General features: G+C 38.4%; 1 protein-coding gene across 5 annotated transcripts in view; it reads right to left on the reverse strand.

Annotated features, from left to right (window-relative positions):
- The window catches only part of szt2 (SZT2 subunit of KICSTOR complex), a 71,266-nt gene that overhangs the window by 11,212 nt on the left and 35,940 nt on the right, over positions 1-24,114 (reverse strand). For 3 of the 5 annotated variants that reach the window (XM_018738608.2, XM_018738609.2, XM_018738605.2), the window contains exons 44-66: positions 23,999-24,101; positions 23,801-23,918; positions 22,246-22,333; positions 21,477-21,595; positions 20,791-20,955; positions 19,557-19,641; positions 18,854-19,027; positions 18,377-18,577; positions 17,997-18,175; positions 17,710-17,876; positions 16,933-17,030; positions 16,371-16,503; positions 14,275-14,396; positions 10,880-10,927; positions 9,477-9,598; positions 8,539-8,721; positions 6,733-7,009; positions 5,356-5,435; positions 4,561-4,686; positions 2,181-2,383; positions 1,962-2,058; positions 1,778-1,861; positions 957-1,031 (exon numbers count right to left, since the gene is read on the reverse strand). In XM_018738608.2, coding sequence (XP_018594124.1) covers positions 957-1,031; positions 1,778-1,861; positions 1,962-2,058; positions 2,181-2,383; positions 4,561-4,686; positions 5,356-5,435; positions 6,733-7,009; positions 8,539-8,721; positions 9,477-9,598; positions 10,880-10,927; positions 14,275-14,396; positions 16,371-16,503; positions 16,933-17,030; positions 17,710-17,876; positions 17,997-18,175; positions 18,377-18,577; positions 18,854-19,027; positions 19,557-19,641; positions 20,791-20,955; positions 21,477-21,595; positions 22,246-22,333; positions 23,801-23,918; positions 23,999-24,101 — 3,047 coding nt within the window. The remainder of the gene's footprint in view (positions 1-956; positions 1,032-1,777; positions 1,862-1,961; positions 2,059-2,180; positions 2,384-4,560; positions 4,687-5,355; positions 5,436-6,732; positions 7,010-8,538; positions 8,722-9,476; positions 9,599-10,879; positions 10,928-14,274; positions 14,397-16,370; positions 16,504-16,932; positions 17,031-17,709; positions 17,877-17,996; positions 18,176-18,376; positions 18,578-18,853; positions 19,028-19,556; positions 19,642-20,790; positions 20,956-21,476; positions 21,596-22,245; positions 22,334-23,800; positions 23,919-23,998; positions 24,102-24,114) is intronic. The other 2 variants (XM_018738610.2, XM_018738606.2) reach the window with 1 other exon arrangement.

The raw sequence follows: 24,114 nt of genomic DNA on the forward strand, positions 1-24,114 counted from the left end.
ATGAAGCGCCTTAACTCCCACTGTTCACTTGGTATCTTGTATGCCAGTGTTTAAACAATAAATATTACAGACACAGAACTAGGTAATTCCTGAAATCTACCACACTTATGTTAAAGATATACACAAAAGTAACGTAAATGACTAAAGTGTAAATACATTCTTACGGCAGGCCAAGAGTTGCTGGATTTGAAACACAAGACATCAAAGACTATCAAAATGTGTGTTCTAAAGATCATTTATATATCATTTCTCCTAAGCTAGAATTATTTTCAACATTTGTTCTAGTTGCCATCACTATTTAGAAATCAAATATGGACAATAATTGTCCAGACTGAACTTCAGATTTAAACACAGTAAAAAAAACATGTAGCTGTGCATTTATTTACCAGTTTCAGCTTTGCTATATTGCCCTATGGTCTACCTAACACAAAATATTAAATATTTAAAAAAATCTGGGCTAACTTTGTCTTGATTTTTTGGGTGCCATTAAGATGCCCACACTACTGACTTGTTCAAATTAAACATGGATTGCTTGGGTAGAAAACATTCTTATCTAGCTCATAAGAAATAAGGAGAGGAGGGGAAAAAAAAAAAAAGTTAGGTCTCTTTAAAAAGTGCACAATCTACACAACACAGTGAGTCAGTTCTAAGGCTGCCTGTTGTGATGCTGCAGTATCAATGGTTTGCACAGAGTCAAGTAAAACAGCAGAATAGTACAGCGGTACTAGAAGCTATGACATGTATTTCTTCTACTTCATATGATTCGTTTCAACAAGCTCTGAATTCATTTATAAAGCAGTGCTTGATATAACATGGAACAAACCTATTCAAAGACTCGGAGTTCCAAAGGGCTGGAAACCAATTTAGAAGGAAAAAATGAGAAAACATTATGTTTTCTATAATTATTGCAATTGATTTGCACACAAAACTTTCATAGACTAAAGAATAGCTTTTACCTGGGAATTGACTGTTTGGCCCATTGGGATCCGGGAGCATTCCAATGCGTACTGTTTCACACAGAAGTAACAGCCCTGAAAACAGAGGTTTAAAAATCCACTTTTGTCACTTACAATACAGTAATGTAATTTTACATTTTGGTACATAGAAGGAAAACTACATGATTTTAAAGATGCTGCATTTTTATTTTTCTTTATCCTGGAAAAACAGCTAAAGCAGCTAAACCGGTGCACGGAATAATGTTTATCATTCTCACATTTAAAGTGCTTCCTGATTGCTAACTTGTTGTATTTTCTCTTTTCAATTTATTGCTTACTGCCTATGTAATCTGTTTAAGAGACATTAAAAAAAATAAGAAAAATTTGACTTACATACATTTATGATAAAATCACTACATCACTGTCTTTCACATTCTCTTAGCATCCATGTGCTTTGCAGACTAAATGACACAAGAGGCATTTAATAAAATACTCTCTATGATACTTATGGTATATATATTTTCGATTATATTATTTTTAAAAATATTTTTATAGGGGGGGGGCGCGGTGGTGCAGCGGGCTTGGCCAGGGCCCGCTCCCTGGCGAGTCTGGGGTTTGAGTCCCACGTGGGTTGCCTTGTGACAGACTGGTACACCGTCCTGGGTGTGTCCCCACCCCCTCCAGCCTTACACCCTGTGTTGTAATGGGGGTTCTGTGAGTTTGGCCATATTTAAACTGTTTTCTGGTTGGTGTACTTGAGTGCATCTTTGTATGCTGTAGGCTCTAGGCTTTTATATGAGTTTAATGAGAAAAGAGTATCACTTCCTTAATACCCCACTTACTTGAAAGGCAAGCTCCATTAGCACAATTCCCCCTGGTAGAGCTCTCTGAAGGTGATAGGCAGTAGTTCCTAACCCACTGCTCTGCTGAAGAGGAAACACGTAAATATGCCAGCAGGTGCAATGATGAAGAACATAAAGAATGACATCTTTTACTATGTAATTTCGGTATAAAACAGCCCTTCACCTTGGGACTCTCCTCACTTTTCTGCTTATTATAAGAGAAGGATGCTCTCCCTTCTGTAGAATGTGAACTGAAGGCCGCAGCTCTGGCTCGAGCTATGCTGTTTCAAAGATACACACATTCAAAAAGACAAGGGATACTAGTGTTTCCTGTCAAACAATGAAAAACTCCTAATGTTAACTGAGCCCAAAGGATACTAAGACATTACTAAATGAAAATTACCTTCGCATAGGAGATGGAGGTCGAACCTGCACCAAGATAAAGCCTATGCTCTGCAGGTACTGAACATACTGCTGCAGGAAAGTGTTGGAGATGTCCTGTAGCCAGGCCTCTTCTCGGAGTCGGCTGGGTAGCATGTCAGCTGCATCTGTGTTGCAGCTACGATCCCGTCCCGTGAACGTGGAGTCATTGGAACGGTGGCGTTTCTGGAGCATGATAATAAATGAAATAAACTAAGACACCATCAGCTAACATATACACAATGCCTTGTCAGTTACTTATTACATGTCAATATAGAGCAGCAATTGATATGGGTAAACAAGTAGAGATATATTGAACGTAATGCTGTCATGAAATTTAACACATGCACAGTACAGCAAATCAGAGCCCAGAAAAGGTATAAAAATGCTGACTTCTCAAAAAAATTAATACACACAAAATCATACAAAGTACTCGAACACATAACATTTTCAGTTTGAAGAGGCCATTGTTATATTTTATGGGTTCATAAACAAGCTGCAATAATTTTTCTTTTTGTAAGCCACTTGTAACAGTGTTGCATATGAACACATTTCAGTGACATTGCGTTATTGTACTCCTGCAGTTAATTTGATTCAAAACAAAGAAATACATGTTCAAACAGAAGGAGGCTCATAACTGTACTTGGCTGCTACCAAGTTGCGTCACAATACTTGAGGCCTTATGTTCTGGACACATTGGGGTAAAAAGAAAGACAGCACTGTCAACTGATCACCATTTGGTGGTGAGCTGGTTTCAAGAGACCTAGCAAGACAGACCTGGGAGACTCAAACATTCTGTGAGGGTTTTCTGGGAACAACTGGCAGACAGCTCAGTGTGAGAGCAACTCCCACCTATGAACAAAGTCTTCTTTTGCCTTGAGTAAAAACGCAGGCACAGTTGCTAAAGGCTGGGGTTTGATGGCAGTTGACGACTCCCATGGTAGCAGTTCTAGGACCTGCTGGTGGACAGCAGCAATGAGGGAAGCTGTTCAAGAAGGAGACGTTCCAGGCAATGCTTTTGGAGGGATCTCCAGATGTGGCTGAGAGGTATGGGCAAGCCAAGATGGCAACAACAAAGGCAGTTGCTGAAGCAAAACTGCAGGCATGTGAGGATTTTGAAAGACTGATGCGTTGCCTCAAAGCTGTTCTGGAAAACCATTCGACACTTCAGGAGGGGAAGGCATGATCCTGCCCTGGCTGTGCTAAGCAAGGGTGGGGAAATGCTGACCAATCCTGGGGAGACTATCAAGTGGTAGAAGGAACACTTTGAGGAACTTCTTAACTTGGTGGACATGCCCTCCCACTAGGAGGAAGCCTCTAACATCTCTGGTGGATTAAAAGCCATCACTGTTCCTGAAGTCGTAATGGTGATGTAAGGCCTACACAGCGGAAGGGCTGAAGGGGTGGATGATATTCGTCCAGAAACGTTAAAACTACTAGACAGGGTTTAGATAATAGGGGTTCACGTCTCTCTTCACTTTTGCAGTTCAAGTCTATGCCAGGGTCCTGGAAAGGGAACTTGCCCAAAGAGTTCGTTCTGATTGTGAAACAGTGGACCAGTTCTTCTCCTTGGCCCAGCTGCTTGAAAGAGCATGGGAATACACCAATCTTGTCTACATGTGCTTTGTGGGGCTGGAAAAAGTATATGACCATGTCGCTTGGCATGTGCTATTGGACATTCTGCAGGAAAATGGGGTACTGGGGCATCTGATGTTTCTGCACTGCAATACTTGCAAGGTGATTGCTATATTATGCTCAATTTGCAAATAATAGGAAAAACATATTCAAAATCATCAATACACTGTCTGAAGCAAATATCAGTTAGAAATGGAAGAAATGAAGATGCTGTCATTCATAAAGGGCTGGTTTTAGATTTCAATGTATTCAGCCTTACAATGGTTGTAAAAATATTATAATAATGTCAATCATAAGACATAGTAGCATCTGCAAAACAACTAGGAGAAAAGATAATCAAATATTTTACAAGGATTCAAGGGGACATGGTGGTGCAGCAGGTTTGGCCAGGTCGGTTCGAGTCCTGCTTGGGGTGCCTTGCGACAGACTGGCGTCCCGTCCTGGGTGTGTCCCCTCCCCCCTCGCGCCCTGTGTTGGGGGGTTAGGCTCTGGCTTGCCACGACGCCACTCGGGACAAGCAGCTTCAGCACGTGTGTGTGTGTGTGTGTGTGTGTGTGTGTGGTGTTTTTTTTTTTTTACAAGGATTCAAAAACATTCTATACCTAAAAATGTAAACAAGTAGTAATTACTGGAATATTAAATAATGGCAAGAAAGTAGTTGTTTTTGAAAAAAATTCGAAAGATTGTTTTATGCTGGGCCTTGGGTAATCAGGGAGCCACAAATTTACCTTAACATGGGAATGGATTACTTGGTCCTCTTGAATCTGTTTGCGGAAAATGGGATCGAAGAGCAGAGGGGTAGCACAGTAATGGACAAGACGAGAAGACTGTTTTAGGGTGTCCAGATCAGCAACCTGTGTGATGACAAGAAGTTCTAAGCAGCCATAAAATGACAACAGCTCCATGATGGTTTGCTTACCTTTAAAAACTACTACTTTATATACAACCAATGATCTCAAATCTGATTCAGTCCAAACAGATACTCTTAAAGGATCATAGGGAATCATTTACCTTTTCCATATAATTTGTAGCTAAGAAAGAGACATTTTTTGCAACAATATAATGATGCTATCACATAGGAGCCTCTGCTTTAGTAATGGGGACAGACACACTGCTACACTGAATGTTATAATCTAATACACAGGAATTGAATAGTCTTCCCACCCTTATACATTTTATATACCATGTCTAAAGCCTGAGACTGAATAATGCATACTGTGGTTTCATATCTTTTTTGACTATTTCAATCAAATGAAAACGAGCTTTCAAAAATGTAAACAGTCTGACACATTTTAAGTTTAAAAGTTTAATGTAATTTGATACTTGCTGTAAAGTATATGTATTTTCAATAACAAACTTGGTGCGAATATGTGAATGTCTCCTACACACAGTGCTTGCAAATTTTTGTCATGCTCTTTTACAGTAATTGTGCTATAGATAAAGGAAAAAAGTGTGGAAATTATTGGTGAAATTAAGAGACTTTAAAGTTTTTGTTCTGTGCATGGATTTGCATTGTTACTTACTGAAATCGGCATGTTGGATTGTGCAGATCTCTGCTGCCATGTCACAAAAAGGTTCTCGATCTTCATCTGCTTCTCCATTTCTGAACTCAGAGAAACAAAAATAATCATTATTTTCCCCACAAAATATGTAGAACATATATTCACTATCCACTTTATTAGATACACCTAGCTAGCATGTTAAAAATCCCCTTTGCCTTCAGAACATCCTGAATTCTCTACGGCATGGATTCAACAAGGTGCTGCAGACATTCCGCAGAGATCTTGGTCTGTGCTGACTCCATACAATACCACAGATCCGGTAGATTTTCTAGCAGAAAACACATCCTCCTTTGGATCACAGTGGCGTTTTAATGAGTTTGGCTCTCAATATTTTACAAACCATAGGAGTAAAGTACATGCTCTGCCAATTCTGAAAGTTGTTCCTCTTTTTGAAATAAAAACACATTGCTCACAGGGCAGAGCAAGTGTTTTATCTGGAGCTTAAATGATTTTATTAACTTCAATTTTTCTTTTTTTTCTTTTTTCTAAAACAACAGTGGAGGGTGCTACTACTGCAAACATGAGATGAATGTGGTGTTTGTGAACTAAACAAACAGTACTGCAAAAATCACAATTATGCTATGCTTATACCAGTTCGAACAAGCTTTAAAGCTATGCAGCAACTGCACTACCCACGCTTGGAGTGTTTTTTCCGAAAAAAATACTGGCTGAAATAGGCTAATGAATTAGAGACAACTAGCCTTATTTTTATTGCCCACATTTTACATGATTGTTTTCCCTCACTGAGCTGCTTACCCCAAATATGCAGGACAGCCTGATAGCCACACAACAGACTAAATTGTTCCTTTTGAAAAACTCCCTGAAATAATACGAGAGCAAAGGTCCCTGAAATAATATGAGCGCAAAGGTACCTGCCAAAGATGACCTATTTAATGTTCCTACAGAGGCTGTAGGCTCTGCAAGACCAAGTGGGTACACAACAAAGACATTTTTCATAGGTGCTTTGTTCATGTCTAGCACAGCTGCCAATAATTCTAAAGGATGTTATAAAAATACAGTGAAGAAAATACAGTGTTCATGCCAATTACAGATTTCATCATTCTTTGGCTTTTATGAAGAAAACAGTATAGATTATTCTAACACAACACTAAACCAAACTATATTTTAGTTACAACAATTTAATGAGGGTTTTTTTTCTTTTTTTTAAATCACCAAATTAGTGGCTGAACTGTGATAAACTACTATCGTCATGCTTATTCTGCCGTTTCCCTTTCTTGGACAGTTACACAAAATCAACATTAAATGGGGATTAGAATGCCAAAAATATCTGGTTATTCAAGTTTTGATTTTGAAAATTCATTTCTTGAAGACACTGACCTCTGCGCTCTGCAGCCTTGATTTCAAGTAGCTGGGCTCCATGCCACGACACAGTGTCCATACCACTTGCAGAGTCATGCATGCAAGCTATTGCCCGGCTAATGCTGATTTCCCTCAGGGCCTCATCAAAAGGAACTAATTCATGAGGGAAGTGCATCAGGTGCAAGTTTCGTCCAGAGCTGCTTAGTCTCCCTTGGTCTTTGCTGGGTACAGGAGGAACAGGGCTGCGGAGCAAGGCATCTGCATCCAGTGTAGAGTTAAGGAAGGGATTGGGTTCCTGAAGAAGAATAAGGAAAAGAAGGAATAATGCATGTCAATGAGCAGATCGCAAAGACGACCTTGGATTTTCATGTTTCATTTAAAATAAAAGCAATGAAGGGTTTATCTGGCCCTGGGCTGTTGTTTCAACACTAAATACTTCCTGTGCATAGAAAGCAACTGGTAATTATCAACTTATACAATATCATACAGTGAGCACTGTGGCCTCACAGAGACCAGGCTGGTACTTTTGAATCCAGCTCAGTCTGTGCAGTTTGTATGTTCTCCCTGTGTTTGCGTGGGTTTCCTCCAGGTGCTCCTGTTTCCTCCCATAATCTAAAGATTAACTGAACAACCTAAAATTACCCGTAGCATGTGACTGTGTGTGAATGTGTCTGTATGTGGCTACTCTGAAATGGAAGTGGTGTGCAGAGGGCATCCCTCCTTGCATTGCACCTAGTAATTCTGGAACAGGTTCTGGACTGCCGCTTAACAAAAGCGACTGTGTGAATATTGTATATTATAGCTCAATTGTTTGTCCAAGGCAGCTTACTCATGTTTGTATACTAAGCTACTTAGTTATTTATTTGCCCTCCTATTATACAGCATATCAGTTTTACTCAAACTATTTCACTTAAGTTCCCTGCTGAAAGGTACTACAGAGAAAGCAGGGATTCAAATCCGTGACCCTCTGATTACAAAGTGACAGCTCTAATCAGCAAACTAACTGCTGAGCCAGGTAATTCCATCTGTACAACTGCTCACAGCAATTTATGAAGTTCTACAGGATTTCTAGGTAGGGCTTGCAATATGGGAGTACATTATCTTCACTATTTTAATATCAGCTTTGTAATTTTCAAAACATGGCTTTCTAATACAGAATAATACAGATTTCCACGATCAAGCGAGCTCTATACACCTTTTGGTTGGTGCTCAGTTTAGCACATTCAAGATCTCACTGAATCTATTTATTCTTCCCTTTTCCATTTTTTTTTTTTTGCGTGGGAGGGGGTTACGAAATTTTATTGGTATAATGAATTGTGCGTAATAAATTTGTATTGCAGAGTATATTTTTACCTTTTGGTTTGTGATGACTGGATGTACTTTCACTTCATTGCACTGGTGGTCTTAAGATCAAATGTTTAGAAACACCAGGAAAACATGTTTTGTTTTATTAGGTAACAGGGCAACATGAATTTTGATAAGAAATAAGGAACTCAGCCTCCAAAAGAAAACCTGGACCAAATACACCATCCTAATGATCTCCTCAGTCATGATTTAAATGCATCTCAAGCCTAAATTACACATTCAAGTGCTGATGTACTATAGCAGGGCAAAGTAAGCTAACACCAGAAAATATTTATAGGCGGTTTTCAGAATAAGAAAGTTAACTCTGGTAATTTTATCAGTCTTTTTATGTGCTTAGGAATATAGACCACGTGTGTCTCATGGCAGCAGGAACAATACATGTGTGAATACAGTGATGCAAATGGGGATTTGAAGGGTCTTGTCAAAGCCCCTTGTACAACAGTGTTTGCATGTGCTTACCTGTTTGAGGTCCTCATTTGCTGGTGGGTCTGAGAAGCAGCAGTGGTGGAACAAACCCATTTTCTGGCTGAGCAAGCAGTGGACAACATGTGATCGGGCATTTTGCCACTGGACCAGCCGGATTAGCTCACGAATCAAAGAGGCTCCCAGGTCTACAGACCAATTGTAGATGCAGAGGGTTACCTGGGGTGGGGACACACAAGGTGTGAGGTAAACTGATTAGTTTCAATGCTGGAATATAAAACACGCTATTCAGAAACAGCAGGCATCATGGGTGACAGGTTGATTGAGTAATAATGAGGTACAGTATGCCTAAGTTATTGTCATTGCAGTATTAGGGACCACTTAAAGGTATATATAGTATGTGCATTTGTGCATTAAGCCCTCTGAAATGCATACAGTTCTTAAAGAAAATTATCATATAAATGTACATATTTCAGACATTCAGTACAAATCTTTCACTGCACAGTTAATATACTGATTGATACTGTCAAATGAGTGCAGCCTATCTATTGGCTTAATCATTTTTCCAGTTTTAAGAGAGCTACACAGTTTTTCAGTTAAATAAAATGAGTATGTATTTTACCATCACCTGAACAGTCTTATCGCTGTAGCTACAATTCATAATTTTAGTATCTAAAGGGAATATTTTTTTATTTAGTCAAAGGTTACACACCATCAAATTATGGACAGCAACTGCAATCCTGCCTTTCAAAATAAATAAATAAATAAATAAATAAATAAATAAATAAAGGCCCCCAACAAGCACAAACTTTCCTGCATGTTATAGGCCACATGAAAATCACTGATTATTTGTTCTCTGAAGTCTGCCCTCTGCTCTTCTACACTAGTCATGTGCCTTTGGTTTACAATTTGGGACTGTTCCAGAATCACCCAATTTTACTGGTCTTTCATATTAAAACAGACAATCTTCTAACCTTCTTGTCCACAATTTGGACAATGAGAAACCGCTGTCTTGGAGCCACTCCTTTCCATTGCTTTGTAGCGATGAACCAGTCACACTGCTCCAGAGCCTCGAAACGCTGGAGCCCCTTACGAGCTTTGATAACAGAAAGAAAGAAACGTCAGCTCTTAAATAAAACCCAAGGCTACTTCAGATTTAGGCTGGCTTTTTTTAGCCCTTTGAGACAAGTTGTACATTTATACTTGTAACTGAAGTAATGACAGTGAAATTCTTTCCAGTGATGTGAACCTCTGACTTGATCATGAAAATTGGACTAAGCACCACCTGGATGGCCATCTTTATAGTATTGCGTGGAAAACACATCATTCTATTTCAGTATCTAATAAGAAACATAGCAAAAACAAGTTCAAACAAATTGTTTGTCAGTATAATCTTAGCACAATCGAAATGCATAACTGCATTTGCTGTTAGTATAGTTACTGCAACCATAGTGTTAGGGAAGGTGGAGACGATGGTGCAGCACCCACAAGTAGCTCATAACTTGGTTTGTCTAAAGCCACAGTACAAAGTATTTATTCTATGAGGTGAAATAATGAAAGAGTTGAGAATGTCCCCCTCTCCTCTGCCTAATATCAGCACCTTTGTCTTCCTCAAGCATGCCCGTACACACTTTCACGATAAGTTGACTTTAGAAATTCCTTAAATTCCTTAAGTTTAAATTTTTTTTATAATGTTATTATTCTTTCTATTTTAATGTGTTACACAACTTTTAATTCAAATTAGGCATCATTTTATGTAATTCTGGGCTGAACTTGAGATGGGCTGGAACAAATTGTAATTAATAATGGAAAAAGCAATTTCATTGACTGGTGACCCTGTATGGGACAAGCAGTTCTGAAAATGTGTGTGTGTGTGTGGTTTTTCAATATTCAGTCAGTTTTCAGGAATGAATTAGGACTGCTTAATGAAGGATAAGTGTATATCTAACTGGCAAAATGCCACATGAAAGCTAGTGAGCTTAAAAATTCAAAATAAAAAGCTGACACCTTTCCACATTTAGCAAGAGCTATTACCGTTTTTGGTAGTTCCTTGACATTATTTCTCAATTTCCAAAATTGCTGGCTAACTGTTTATGTAACATTACATTTATGTAGCTGGAACAAACTCAGGATGGCACACAAATTCAAACTCTGACGATGTATCCATGGCAAACAGTCGAAAAACTATTATCTGTGTATTTTTCTACAGAACTCTATAACCATTAACACAGATTTACAATTCAGTGGTAAGTCACCATGTATGTCCCACCCAATTTGTTAGTGCAGCGAGCTCTAAAGTTTTAGAGAGCAGAAAAAAAATTTTTCTGATAAAATAAACAAACAAAACCCCCATGACCACTGATGATTTCAGACTTACGTGTGGACCTATTAACCACTGGTGTGTTTTCTTCATCTGAACAGTTTTCTGTGGGCAAACAGAGATGAGCAGACACAGCACGACAAGCAGTGACAGTGAAACAGATGAGTTTGAAGGAGCAAAGCTAGTATTACAGCAATTTAACACTGAGTAAGAAGTTTGTTAAAATATGTACAGTGCCATGCAAACATTTTCACCCTTTTGAAGTTGACACACTGTCATTCTAAATTGGTACAACACTCAACTAGCAAGTAATCTGTGATCTCTCCATATTTTCAAAAATAGTGAGTAAATTACACTCATTATGAAATAACATTTTTATAGGCTCAAAAACACATTCCCTTCGAATTCAACTCACCACACCTAAAATGTAAGTGTTCATCTGTAACAATTACAGAGCCCTTCAGTTTAATAGTTTGGCTCATTTGCATCATGCAGTTCGTTCTATCAACTGTTAAACTGAGAATAAGAACTCAGCCGCAATGAATATTAACATACCCTGCAGCACATAATGTGCAGTGATTTTAAGCCCTGGTCTATTTTGGTTTATAAAACAAAATAAAATAAGTGCTCTAGTAAACAACAAGAGGCTGCAAGCTGGAAGGCAAAGTGTATGCACATCAAAGTAGGCTGCAGAGCCTTTGCCGAAAAGTTGTTGTATAGGGTCTGCAGCATGGTTTGGTATCACAGACAGAGGGGGAAAGCCATTAAAGCTGTTACTGAAGCTGTGCAGTGTGGAAAGGGCATTTACATTGCGGTGGATCAGGAGAGCTGAGCAGTAGGTACACAGTAATGCTACCCAGATGCAGGCTACAGTCTGATGAACCATGGTCAGGTCACCTGGGCATGGGTGTCTAATGATTAATGACCCGAAACACTCAGTGACACCAACATTATATTTACATTTATTCATTTAGCTGATGCTTTTCTCCAAAATGACTTACAGTGTTAAGACTAAGTTATGTCATAGATTATGTGTCAAAGACTATAAGATACTATGTGCAAATGCCTGCAACTGCAAATTGCAATTACAACTGGATTAATTATTGCAAAATCAACCATCAAAAAAAGCACACCCGTATTATTCAAGAAAATCATGTAACTCTTTTCAGCTGCAGATCTCAATGAGTATAATTATAGCAATGATGGTTGAGTTACTAAGCTGTGATTTTTCTTTTTTTTTTTTTTAGTTCAGAGCAGTCATTCAGGGCAACAGCAACAAAGAAAACAGAATATATTGCACAATATGGGAGAAAAACATCCTATCACACTGACAATCTCATCAAATCACAAACATTTACTAAAATCTAGTATCACAACTGAAACAGCAGTTATTAATACTTAATTTAGCCGATTCTTTTTGTCAAAATGAGTTACAGCATCAGGATACTTACAAATATTTACCCATTTATACACATTAATTTTTACTGAATCAATACAGGGTTAAGCACTGTGTTCAAGGACACTACAGCAAGAGTGAGAAACATAGGTCCTTTAAGTCCTTGTAGAAATAAAAGTTAAATTAACTGTTAATTTAGTTACTTTAGTCAAAAATTTATTGGCTTTTTTCAAGGAGCACAACTGAGAATAAATTCAAGGTGCATGTGGGACTTGTGCTTTTATTGATAGTGTTTACAAAAACACTGGCTGTTGAGGGATAAGAATATGGGACTGGGCACTAAAGGTCTGGAAAGTGTGCACATAAATGGTTTTAATGACAAATGCCATTAGTGTAAATAAAAATTTAATCTTGTGATCAAATGAACTACATAGTGCAGTGTAATTTCAAAGATGGTTTCTGTTCTATTAAATAATTTCCTTTTTTTTTTTTTTTTTTTTTTTTTAAATTAAATTACATTTGCATTCACTGAGTTGACAATGCATGTATTTAGTCTGTCCAGTAGCTGCAGGTGCCAAACCAAAAATCAGCAAGCAGCCAAAAGATGCTTTTAACTGTTTTTTACTTTGATGCTGTCTAAATGTTGCTTTCTTCATGGTTTGCATATCCTTTACCTTGCATCCTGGTACTATGCTTTAACTGTCTATAAACAAACTACTTGTAAACAAAGGACAAGCACTGTTACATCTGTTCTTTTTCTACATGAGCCATTTGGTGTCAAGCTCATCAACTACTGCCAGAAGCCTGTTATGTAGCTCATTGCCTGTCAAAGAATGAGCCTGAGCTAATCTTCTGAACAACTGCCCTGCAAATCCTGCAAAATTTCATTATTCTGCCACCTTCTGTATGATGGATATACACCAAAACTCACTCACACACACTGAAACCACTTTCCTCGAGTTGGGTCGCGGCAAACCGGAGCCTAACCCGGCAACACAGGGCATAAGGCTGGAGGGGGAGGGGACACACCCAGGACGGGACGCCAGTCCGCCACAAGGCACCCCAAGCAGGACTTGAACCCCAGACCCACCAGAGAGCAGGCACAGGCCAAACCCACTTCGCCACCGCACCCCCGCACCCCCCAAAACTTAATCTGATATTTAATACTATTTCCCAGTAATCTAAGTTAAATTTCTTACAATTACTCAATCATTTTGCGTTTTTTTACATAAATGTACAAAATACAAAGGTCACAAACTACAACTCTGATCAGAAGTCTTTGCAACTCACTCTGCTCCTAACTCCAAAGTAAATCTAGTAAATACAGTACAGTACATACAAATTCTCTGTGAGACATTAACTTGCAATTACATTAAAAATTAAAACAGAATAAAATTACAGTCTTCAAAAACCCCAACTGACTGTCAACTTAAGTGATTAACAGTGGCACAACAGGTAGCAGTTCTCTGACTGCTGAGGTATAGATTTGCATGGCAGCTCAGTCTGCATGGAGTTTGCATATTTACTTTCACCGTCTGAAGACATATGTTTCAGGTGGATTGGTGACTCTTAACTGTATGACTGGGTTCGTGACTATGTGTGTGTCTGGCCCATTAGTCCAGGATATACCCTTGAATACACTTGTGTCCTGTGCTTCTAGGATAGGTTCTGGATCACTGTGGCTCTGATTTGGACAAGCAGTTACAGACTGAGTACAGGTGAGTGAGTGAATAAGTAAATAAATTAAAACTAAATTAAGTGTCTCTCTCTGAAAAATCGTGACAAAAGAAACATATAAAGAAGCGCATTAAAAAAAAAAAAAAAAAATCTAGACTGACCTAAAATCCATGTGTAGGGATTTTACGTGTTGAGAAATTCAATATCATTATTAAAACAATAATAATTTAAAAATTCTACATCACATTTACATGTAGGGTGCCTACTGAAGTTAAATGGTTTTGACATATTTAATATTGAGACAAATATTTCTTAAATACATGAAAGCAATAAAATTATTAAATCAAACATAAGAACATGTATGGAACAGGAAGCATACCTTGTTCTGTGCTGTAACGCCATTGATGGAAATTGCGCCCAATGAGGATAAAATGCCCAGATGTGGGAAAAGGCTTATTGGGATGATGGATAAGTGGGACAAATGTGTTTCCTTGAGGATACCTGGAGAAGAAACCATGTTTCATCGTAAGTATGACACATTTACTTATTAAACTGATGTTTTATCAAAAGCAACTTGCAACGTTGAGCTCTTTACAATGATTTAGCCATTTATACAGATAGGGAAATTGTTACTCAAGCAATTTAGGGTAAGTTTCTTGTTCAAGGGTACTACAGCAGGAGGTTGTCCTTCAAGTCCGAAAGCGGTGGTTCAAACCACTATCCAACCTACTGCCCTTGTGTTAGGGTTATAGATATTTGAACACTTTCTTTTTAAGTAAGAATATTAACTTTTGATCCAGTGATAATTGTCGGGGGCGGCACAGCGGGCTTGGCCGGGTCCTGCTTTCTGACGGGTCTGGGGTTCGAGTCCCGCTTGGGGTGCCTTACGACGGACTGGCATCCCGTCCTGGGTGTGTCCCCTCCCCCTCCAGCCCTGCGCCGTGTTAGGCTCCAGCTCGCCGCGACCCCCGTTTAGGACAAGCGGCTTCAGCAAGTGTGTGTGTGTGTGTGTGTGTGTGTATATATATATATATATATATATATATATATATGAGATAACTGTCTTGAAATTAAAGCAATACTAAAATTTAGAGATCATGTATGTAAAACTAAAATCTGTACTAAGCAGTGTTGGGTCTGTCTTTTACTAACACTGTAGTGACACTGATTAATGAGTACATTAATTGGTAACAATTATCTGAATATTGATGACAATTTTACCATTTACAGCCACAACCAAAAGAAATTAAGGCAAAGGGCTAATGTGTCAAGGGGAACAGTCCCAAAAACAATTAAGGGATGTGTCAAATATGGACAAATTGCATCAGCAAAGAGAACAGTAGAGGCGAGCTGAGGTTCACTGACAGGGACAGGTGGACACTTCACAGAATAGTTGCCAAATGCCACAAAAGTACAGCCTCAAATTACCACAGAACTGAGTCAGCACCTCTGTGACCCAGTTTAAAGAGAAACCAAAGCTGCCATCCAGAAAACGCTTGCATCCAAGGTCATCGCATAAAGACAGATGGTATCAAGACATACCTGTTATAAGGAGCATAAAACCTGGACACCTGAACAATGGGGGAAAAAGTAATGGTCTGATGAGTCATCTTTCACCCTACTTCCTATTTTTGGGCAGATTTAAGTTTGGAGAAGGTCAAAGGGTGCCTTTAACCCACAATGTGTGGAATCTGTTGAACATAATGGGAGACCTGTAATGGTACGCGCAGTCATCTTGTGGGAGTCATTAGACCCGATGATAGCTCTGAATGGTCCTATAATGGCCAAGGAATATGAAACCATTTAAAAGGAACAGGTGTACCCTTGATGGAAATACTGTTCCCCTCATGATTTTCCCATAATCCAGTTGGTTTAGTGAACAGCAAAGCTGGAACATCCTTGCCTTTTTATGGACAGAGTAACAAGCTGAAGCTATCATGTGTTGCAAGGGAAATGCTGCAATACAGAGACCACAGTGATCTTACAGTTGTTGCAGAGGGGATATTGCGGTAAGGACAGTGTCTAGCATAATACTAATTTGTACATTTTGTCATTTTGTTTGTTATATTTACCAATTTTGTTGGGCAGAACTGTGCACTGTGTAACTGTGCTACGTATCATGTATTACGCTGCTCTGTGTGAATTTCTCTGCTGGTATTAATAAAGAGCCGTACCATACCACATGGTGCTAATGTACAATAAATTGTCTCTACACCAACACAGGAAATCACTTTAAAAGCTTGTACACCATATTTTTAATACCTCTAGTACATTATATTAAAATTAACTGCAGATGATTATCTCTGGGAGCTAACACTAGCACTACTGGTATAAAGTTCATAGATCCTGGTCATTAAATGTTTTACAACCATCTAACGAAAAGATGAAAATGAAAATCTCATTTAAATCCAAGCGGGTCATAGAAAATTAAAGAGCGGAATACCCATTTACTAGAACAGAAATTAACATAATTACCTTGTCCTTTCAAATGCCTTCATTGTTGTATCACTGGCAAAAGAGCTGACAAGATTCATGATCTCCATCAGGATAGAAGGAAGCAGAAACAGAGATGCAATCTCCACAGTGCACTGCTGGATTGAAGGACACCCTGCAATTCACACAAAACATATATTTTAGCACAAACTCATCATTCATTAGCAATAATTATTTGTCCAGTTAAGGACTTCACTGGTGCAGAGCCTACTGCAGAAGCATAGGGTGTGAAGCAGGGCACAACCTCAATGGTACTCCAGTCCATCACTGGGCAAGTATGCACTCATTGACACAATACAGGCAATTCATCCTGAAACATGTCTTTGGATTGTCAGAGGAAGAAGGAGCCCCAGTGGAAACCTATACAAACACAGGGAGAACATGCAAACTCCATGCAGACTGAGACCCACGTCTAAACTCAGATCCCAGGAGCTGTAACATACCAGCGCCATCTGCTGCGCCACCCAAATAATGTTACATATGGATAGACGGATAGATGGATAAAGTCTTCCAAAAGCCCAGGAGCTGTGAGACACCCACTCACCCAGTTTGGCCATGAAATTAACCCAAGACTGACAGGTGCCTTGGTACACTTGATGTAGAGTCCCGGTGTCTCCCTCCTCTAACTGAGTCACATGTCTCCTGCATGAACACAGATATATCTAATCAAGTTCTTTAGTTTGCTAAATGTTACTTAACTCCCATTCATATATTCATCACTACAATACATGCTCATATTGTATATATAAACAACACAGAAAAAAACCCACAAACAATGCATTTGCAGTAAATTTTACTGACAGACAGATATACACCTTGATAATCTGTGGAACAATGCCCAAAAAAAAAAAAAAAAAAGCCAAGGAATGCTGTACATGTTTGCCAGATGAACTGGTTAACAACCAGAATTGAAGGACATTAAGGAGTTTGTGGAGAGAGGGTATTTTTATTCTGTCATTTCAAATGAGTTCTAATTTTTAGGTAGCTTGCAGTTAATGAAAAGTTAAAACAAATATTCCTATCTGATACTGTTATATCAAAGATTTTTGCCTAGCTGTACTAATATATAAAACTAACAATCTGTATTAAGCTTGTGCTGACTTTAGAGAAAAGCTGAAAATGGCTTGATGCTGACAAATAATGGTTAAGTGATGGTCAATATTACTCAAAATGGAGCATAACTTTTTTTTTTTTTTTTAAATGTCAGTAATTTTAAACAAGTTTTGCTTTTCATGGAGTATTAAGTTCTTACAAAAATAATAAAACTTAAGTGCTAGAGCCCTGCTTACACCCCTCACAATACTGTATTTGACAGTATTACCTCTGGGCTTGTTCCAACTCAGTAGCCATGATCTTCTCCTGACTCCATTGCTGCTTCACATTTTCTGTTTTGTGCCTCCGTCGTGCAACTCGGCTGTCCTCTCCTCGCTCTGGAACAATGTCATCTGTTGTCTTAGGACTCCCCAGTTCAGCTGGATCAGGCTTGCTCTGTTAGATGTGAGGCAAGCCAAACATTTCATTGCTGAGAAAACAATATATTTACTATATCACCGCTAATGTCCCTTAAAAGGAAAATTCTTGATGCAGTTCATCCTCCTTGACACGTACCAGTATTTCCCAAAAGCTACGCCGGACCGTTTTACCAGTAGGTGTGGTGGACTCTGGGGTATTTGTGCCAGTGCTTGGGGTAGTACTAGGTGCTGGGGTCAGGGTAAAGGGAGAAGAGCTGCTTTTAATGACCCAGGGATAACTAAACTGTCTGTGCAAGTCCTTGTTTTCTGAAATGCCTGCAACACAGAAGAAAAAAAATATTAGAGGAAAGTACAGCACTTCCCAAATGTCCCAGTGAATTAATTGGTTTTAATAATTTCATATAACAGAAATATAAAGTTATACTGGTCTTTAAAATTACTAATAAAAGACCAAGAATATTCAATATAAAATTTATTATGCTTCAAAAATTTCAAGACAGCAAATTTCCTCCTTACTATTTGTGTTTTCTTTCTGTTCCAGAACCATGGCTGTGGGCAAGCAAAATGTCTCCAAACAAAGGGGATTTGGCAGCACTTTGAGTTCCATAATAACGTCACATAAAGCATGTCGAAGGGCACCTTGCAGCTTGTCTGTTAGCTCAAGAGGACTAACATTGCCCTGCTCCCATATATCAAAGCGAACACAAATCTGTGCTTCTGTCAAAAAGAAATCATTATCTGACGTCAGACAAAATATTTGCACAGAAAATATAACTAAGGCTGGCAATATAACTGAAACATAGCAAATATTTTGATCAGTATCCTTTCTGGAATTAAACTTCTGTAAATTCTTATGAAGCGGAATAGAATGTACACCTGTAATCAGTATTTCAGTGCTTATTCTATTCATCTGTAGCTTGTATTAAATTTTGTCTTTCAAACAAGACAGAATTCTGAGTATTTTCATTTCACATCAAAAAAGCATGCCCCTACCTGTCAGAACAGCATGAGAGTCCACTTTAACAACTCTGGTTAATGATTCAAACTGATCTGAATGGAGCGTTATAGCAGAGGTGTCTCCTTGCGAAGGCGCAGAGCCACCTTGGGCTGGAACCTGCCAGGGGTTACCTTGAGCATCCACAAACGAAAGGGCAATACAGGCTATTCCTGTAAAGCACAAACAAACTTCAATAAGAATCTAGATGAGAAAACAGATATTTCAAATGGAATGCCACCTCCCAAAAACATTTGTCTGTTCTGACACATGATTTTTATTTCAGTAAGATTTTAAATAGCATTTTCAGTGTAAACAGTCAAAAATTATATGTTTGTAACAGTGAAATTAAATGCCGATAATATACAAATTGGATACTTTACAATTACCTTTATTCACAAAACACTGAATGGCCAATAAAGATTTACATAGTCACGTTTCATAAAGAATTCAGCAAATAACCAATAATCCAAATGATCTCAGTGCTTATTAAATTAAGAGACCAGGCCTAACAAAGCATGTAATCTGGAAGCCAAACTGCTGGTTTCTTGAACATATGCAAGTCAGTTTTCTTTCACTCCAGTAAACACAATATTATGCAGACCAGTGCACTGTAGCTATTAGGTTAAAGCTAAAAAGACCACATATGAATTCCAGGGATTAAGATTTTTGATCACTGAAAGACTGACACAGGAAAGATACCTTTTCCTCCTGTTCCTTGACCTCCAGGCTTGTTATAGAGGTAGATATCAGAGTCAGGTAGCTCGCAATTCAGATGAAAATAATGCTGGGGGGGATCCCAAATACATAGGAAAGAAAAAAGAAAGCACTAATCATTTAAATATTTTAAACAAAATACTGTCTTAAAATATGTTCTTTTACTGTCCACATAACTAAAATATTACCTTGGAGAGCAGCTTGTGAATATTAAACAGAAAAGAAAAACTTAATATTTTTGAACAAGTAATTTAAAAATTTGAACATGCATGCAGGTCAAAAAAGTAAGTGGTACACAAACTTTTTAAACACTGGAAAAGTTTCCTTTGCTTTTTGTTTCCTCTGTCATATTTCTAGGTATAGACACTCATACTAGTAATGTTGAAATTAATATATTGCTAGCCACCGCATGAAAAAACACTGCCCTCAAAATAAGTGTTGTTCTGAATCACCTTGTTTTCCGTAGCCTAATGTAGTAGCACCAGACAGTGCAAGTACTACGAGTATACAACGACAGATAACTGTATGGGTGTGACATACTGACATTTTGTGCCAAAAGAAAAAGGAAGAATTATGGAGAGCACAGTGCAAGACTCTTAGTTGTGTGCCTCCACTTTGTATCTTTTTATGCCTGCCCTAAATGTTTTCTTCCCCATCTGAGTCACCAACAGATATCTCGGTTTTTGCAAGTTTATGCTTACGTGTTTTCATATGTACCTCTACCTATGCATGGGGCACAAAGGGATCACCTTACTTGCGATCAATGCACTGTTACCACAAGGTGTACACTGTGTTGTGTTAATCTTTGACTCACGTGCGAGCCATGTCTATGATGGGGATGTTTCGTGTGTCTATAGGGAGCCTACCATTTTGTTTGTGGCCACACCTTTCTCACAGGGAACGTATCATTGTGGGCTGAGTTTCTTTACATGGTGGGTACATGTAACAGTAAAGAGGGACAAAGATCTATGCCAGTTGGGCAGAGTGACATGTTAGTTGTGTACATGTCTACAGGAGTGGGGAAGGGAGAATGTGTGGAGCACAGTGTGAAAGTGGGCTGGATTACACAAAACAGATACCATAAGAATGCATAAAGTGACGAATGTGTCCAAATGTAATAAAGTGAATGATAACTGCTAATCATCTACTCTGCCATTAGCAAAAGGCAGACTCAAAACATAAAAAGAACAAGCACCTAAAGAAAAAGACCACGTAGTACCTTAAAATGATGCTCGATATTGCTGTCTGTGTACTTGGGAATATGCAGAAAGATGAGCAAGTTTTGACGCAAGTAGTGTGCCACTGCCTGGATCCAGGGCAGAGAGTATTGCGGCAGAAGAAATGCTATCACTTCAGTGGAAGCAGACCCTGGAGGCTGGATGAACTTGAAAATCAAAGACGAAATCATTACAGCAGAGTGACTTGTACTTCGTTTCTACAGTCCAGCAATTTAGTGGCATAACCCTTAAAATGATGCAAAATACATATAATCATTGCCTAGTTAACACCATACATGGGCAAAGATGGGGCATTTTAACAAGCAAGCTATTTTTTCGATAATGTTCGATAATGCTCGCTTTAGGGACCACACCCATAAGAATGAGTTTGAAAACGCTGATCTCTGTAACTTAACTTCCGTGACCTACCAAAAATAGTGTCCTTGCACTGGCAGCGCAATGTGCATTGGTTACGCGTGTACAATGAATAAGGATATTTGAGGCTATTTAATTTAAGATAATGATGGCAAATGTTAATATTGACTGTTGATATCAAACATGTCCTTAATAGAGTGCAGTTAAAACATGCAAATCTGTCAATTACAGACTTTATGGATGTGCTCTGTTAAATTGTACAACACAGTATGAGGGATAAGAACAGCAAAGGTGAAACGTGAAGAAAGAATACCTCAACATCAGATGGGGTAAGTTTGCAGTTCCTAACAAGCATGACAGTGATGATGTCTAATGTGGCTTCGTCAAGCCGCTTCCGCAGTACCTTGACTAATTCATCTGTAATCTCTGGACCTGCAGGTAATGGAGAAAGGCCCATACTTTCTCTCTAAAATTTCTTTAAGCAATATTTTGGACATTGGCAAAATATTTCATTTCTATGATGTGAAAGCTTCATATCTTTTTTGCAGAGAAAATATAAATTATTGCTCATGCCAGTGATATGCTGTTACTGATCCAGCTAAACTCTTAATTACACCTGACTTAACTGTTGACGAAATGTACTGCATGATTCAAAAATTGCTAAACTGAACACAATGGCTTAGGATATATTTGTGTAAAAAGAAGCTTCTTACTGCTCTCCTCTAAATAAAGAGCTGGGTCATTATAAATACTATAGGTGTGCACTTCACAGTATGCTAAGAGCTAAGCTTGTACAAAAACAATCACATACAACTCCAACAAGACCAAGGTTGTGTGCCTCATTTTCCAGTGTTCTTTATTACATATAGCTTAGGTTTGTAACAAAAGTTCTGTTATTGCAATCCACCTTTACTATAACAAAGGTAGCATTTAGTCAAGTGTTTCTCAGGATGGGACACACAGTACATCACAGGAAGTAACTTTGTAAGGGAAACATTACTGCTACACCAGACACATTCTCTACAATTTTTATTACGAATGCTATAAACCTAGAAGGTGAAATTTCAACCCTTCAAACTCACCTGCTTGACTTACACCATGCACCCGCAGCAGAATGTGTTTATCAACCTGTCCAATGGGTCGGGAACCTTCCAAGGAGGAACGGGAGCCCTGCAATAGAAAGACATTAGTACTGTATTAAGTCACATTGCAGAATTTTATAAACATATATACACATATACATATATATTTTAATATCAGTTCAATTGAACATATGAAGGAAAAAAAGTTCAGTTAACAGCTCAGAAATGTAGGTTTATAATGCCTCTCTAACTGTACAAGACTTAAAAAATTATCTATATTGAGCAAATTTTCCCCACAACAAGGGTCATTGTAAGTTATGTTAAACATGACATATAAGTTTGCATAAATATACCAAAAGCAAAGTCACAGAGAAGTTAAGTAATATGAAATAGATAGATAGATAGATAGATAGATAGATAGATAGATAGATAGATAGATAGATAGATAGATAGGACAGACAGACAAAACTGACTCAGTCCTATCTGTTTGGTGAATTGGCATCTTGTTTGTGTCTGAACTCCTTCTGTGGGAGTATTTACAACACTGGACAGAGCTAAAGCAGGGAGCTGGTGAACACTTGCAGCTCCTGATCCCTTCTTTTACACTAAACAACACACAGTTCACAAATACTAGTATTCTAAGCAAGAACATAATTACATTAAAAAGCAGTGCAGGTTGTCTGTGCTTCAAGGTAAAGAACATACAACAACAGCACTTCATTGATGGGCTTAGAACTGGTAGATGTACAAGACAGAATCATCTGCAACTTGTTAAATACACAGCAGCTTGCAATTTGTTACCCCATGTTTGCTTCTTTTACACCTTCTCCACACTTTTCAAAATCTTAAGGCAGCGCCTGCTGTTCTCAGTTGCTACGTCATCGCATTGAGTGAAACTTTGGCGTGCAATTTGAATTAGTATTTACATTTATTCATTTAACAGAACCTTTACTCTAAAGCAATGTACAATGAAGAGAAAATAAAAACCCACTTCACCAACAGAAAGACAGAAATAGATGCAAATGCAACTGTCAAAGCAGAGTCAAATAATCTAACAACTAAGACCACTGTTTCGCCAGTATACATGACACGAGTAGCACATACGCAACTGGTGGAGTATTTTTTTTTTTTAAATGAGGTAATGTAGTAAAAATTTACAGAAAAGGTAGGAGATCAGGACTGAAATGGGTCTGAAAGAGATGTTTTGAGACCTTTCTTGACTGTTAAGAGGGATTCAGTAGCTCTGAGCGAGAAAAAGATAATTCTACACTAGTGTCAGAACCAAAAACCTTTGGGCTTTTTATTTCAGATTGCTTCTGCTTGGGACCACCAATACTGGCCAGAGGTGGAGGAGTGTATTAGTCTGGTTGGGGTGGAGCAAGCGATCAGGTCATGCCAGCTCGCTTTTTATGTAAACTTAAATACTTTTCAAGTTCATACGATGAAAAGACTTACTTTATAGGTTGAAAGTCAGAGACCAACTGTGGTTTACTGATACTGTTCATCAATAAATTCCTTGTAAAGCAAATATCTATTAAAATACTGTAAATATTACCAAAAGATCTTCAGTGAAAACAGGCTCTTGGCTACGGGCGAGCCCAACTGAGCGAGACACATGTAGGGAATTGCCATCCAAGTCTGAAACCTTTCCGGTCTGATGTGTCTCAGATAGTCTGGAAAGAAGAGAATGAAGCATTACTGGTGGTGCACCAAAAATGATCAACACTACAATGAAAGGACAATGTAAATTCACCTGAGATAGAAGACTGATTTGGTGGTGCGTTCCTGGTAGACAAACATATTCTTTCTGTTCACCACACAAAAGGCATTAAGCACTGAACGTAGAGCCTGGATTGCTGAAACAGAAAG

Source organism: Scleropages formosus, chromosome 3, assembly GCF_900964775.1.
Source record: "Scleropages formosus chromosome 3, fSclFor1.1, whole genome shotgun sequence".
Lineage (NCBI taxonomy): Eukaryota > Metazoa > Chordata > Actinopteri > Osteoglossiformes > Osteoglossidae > Scleropages > Scleropages formosus.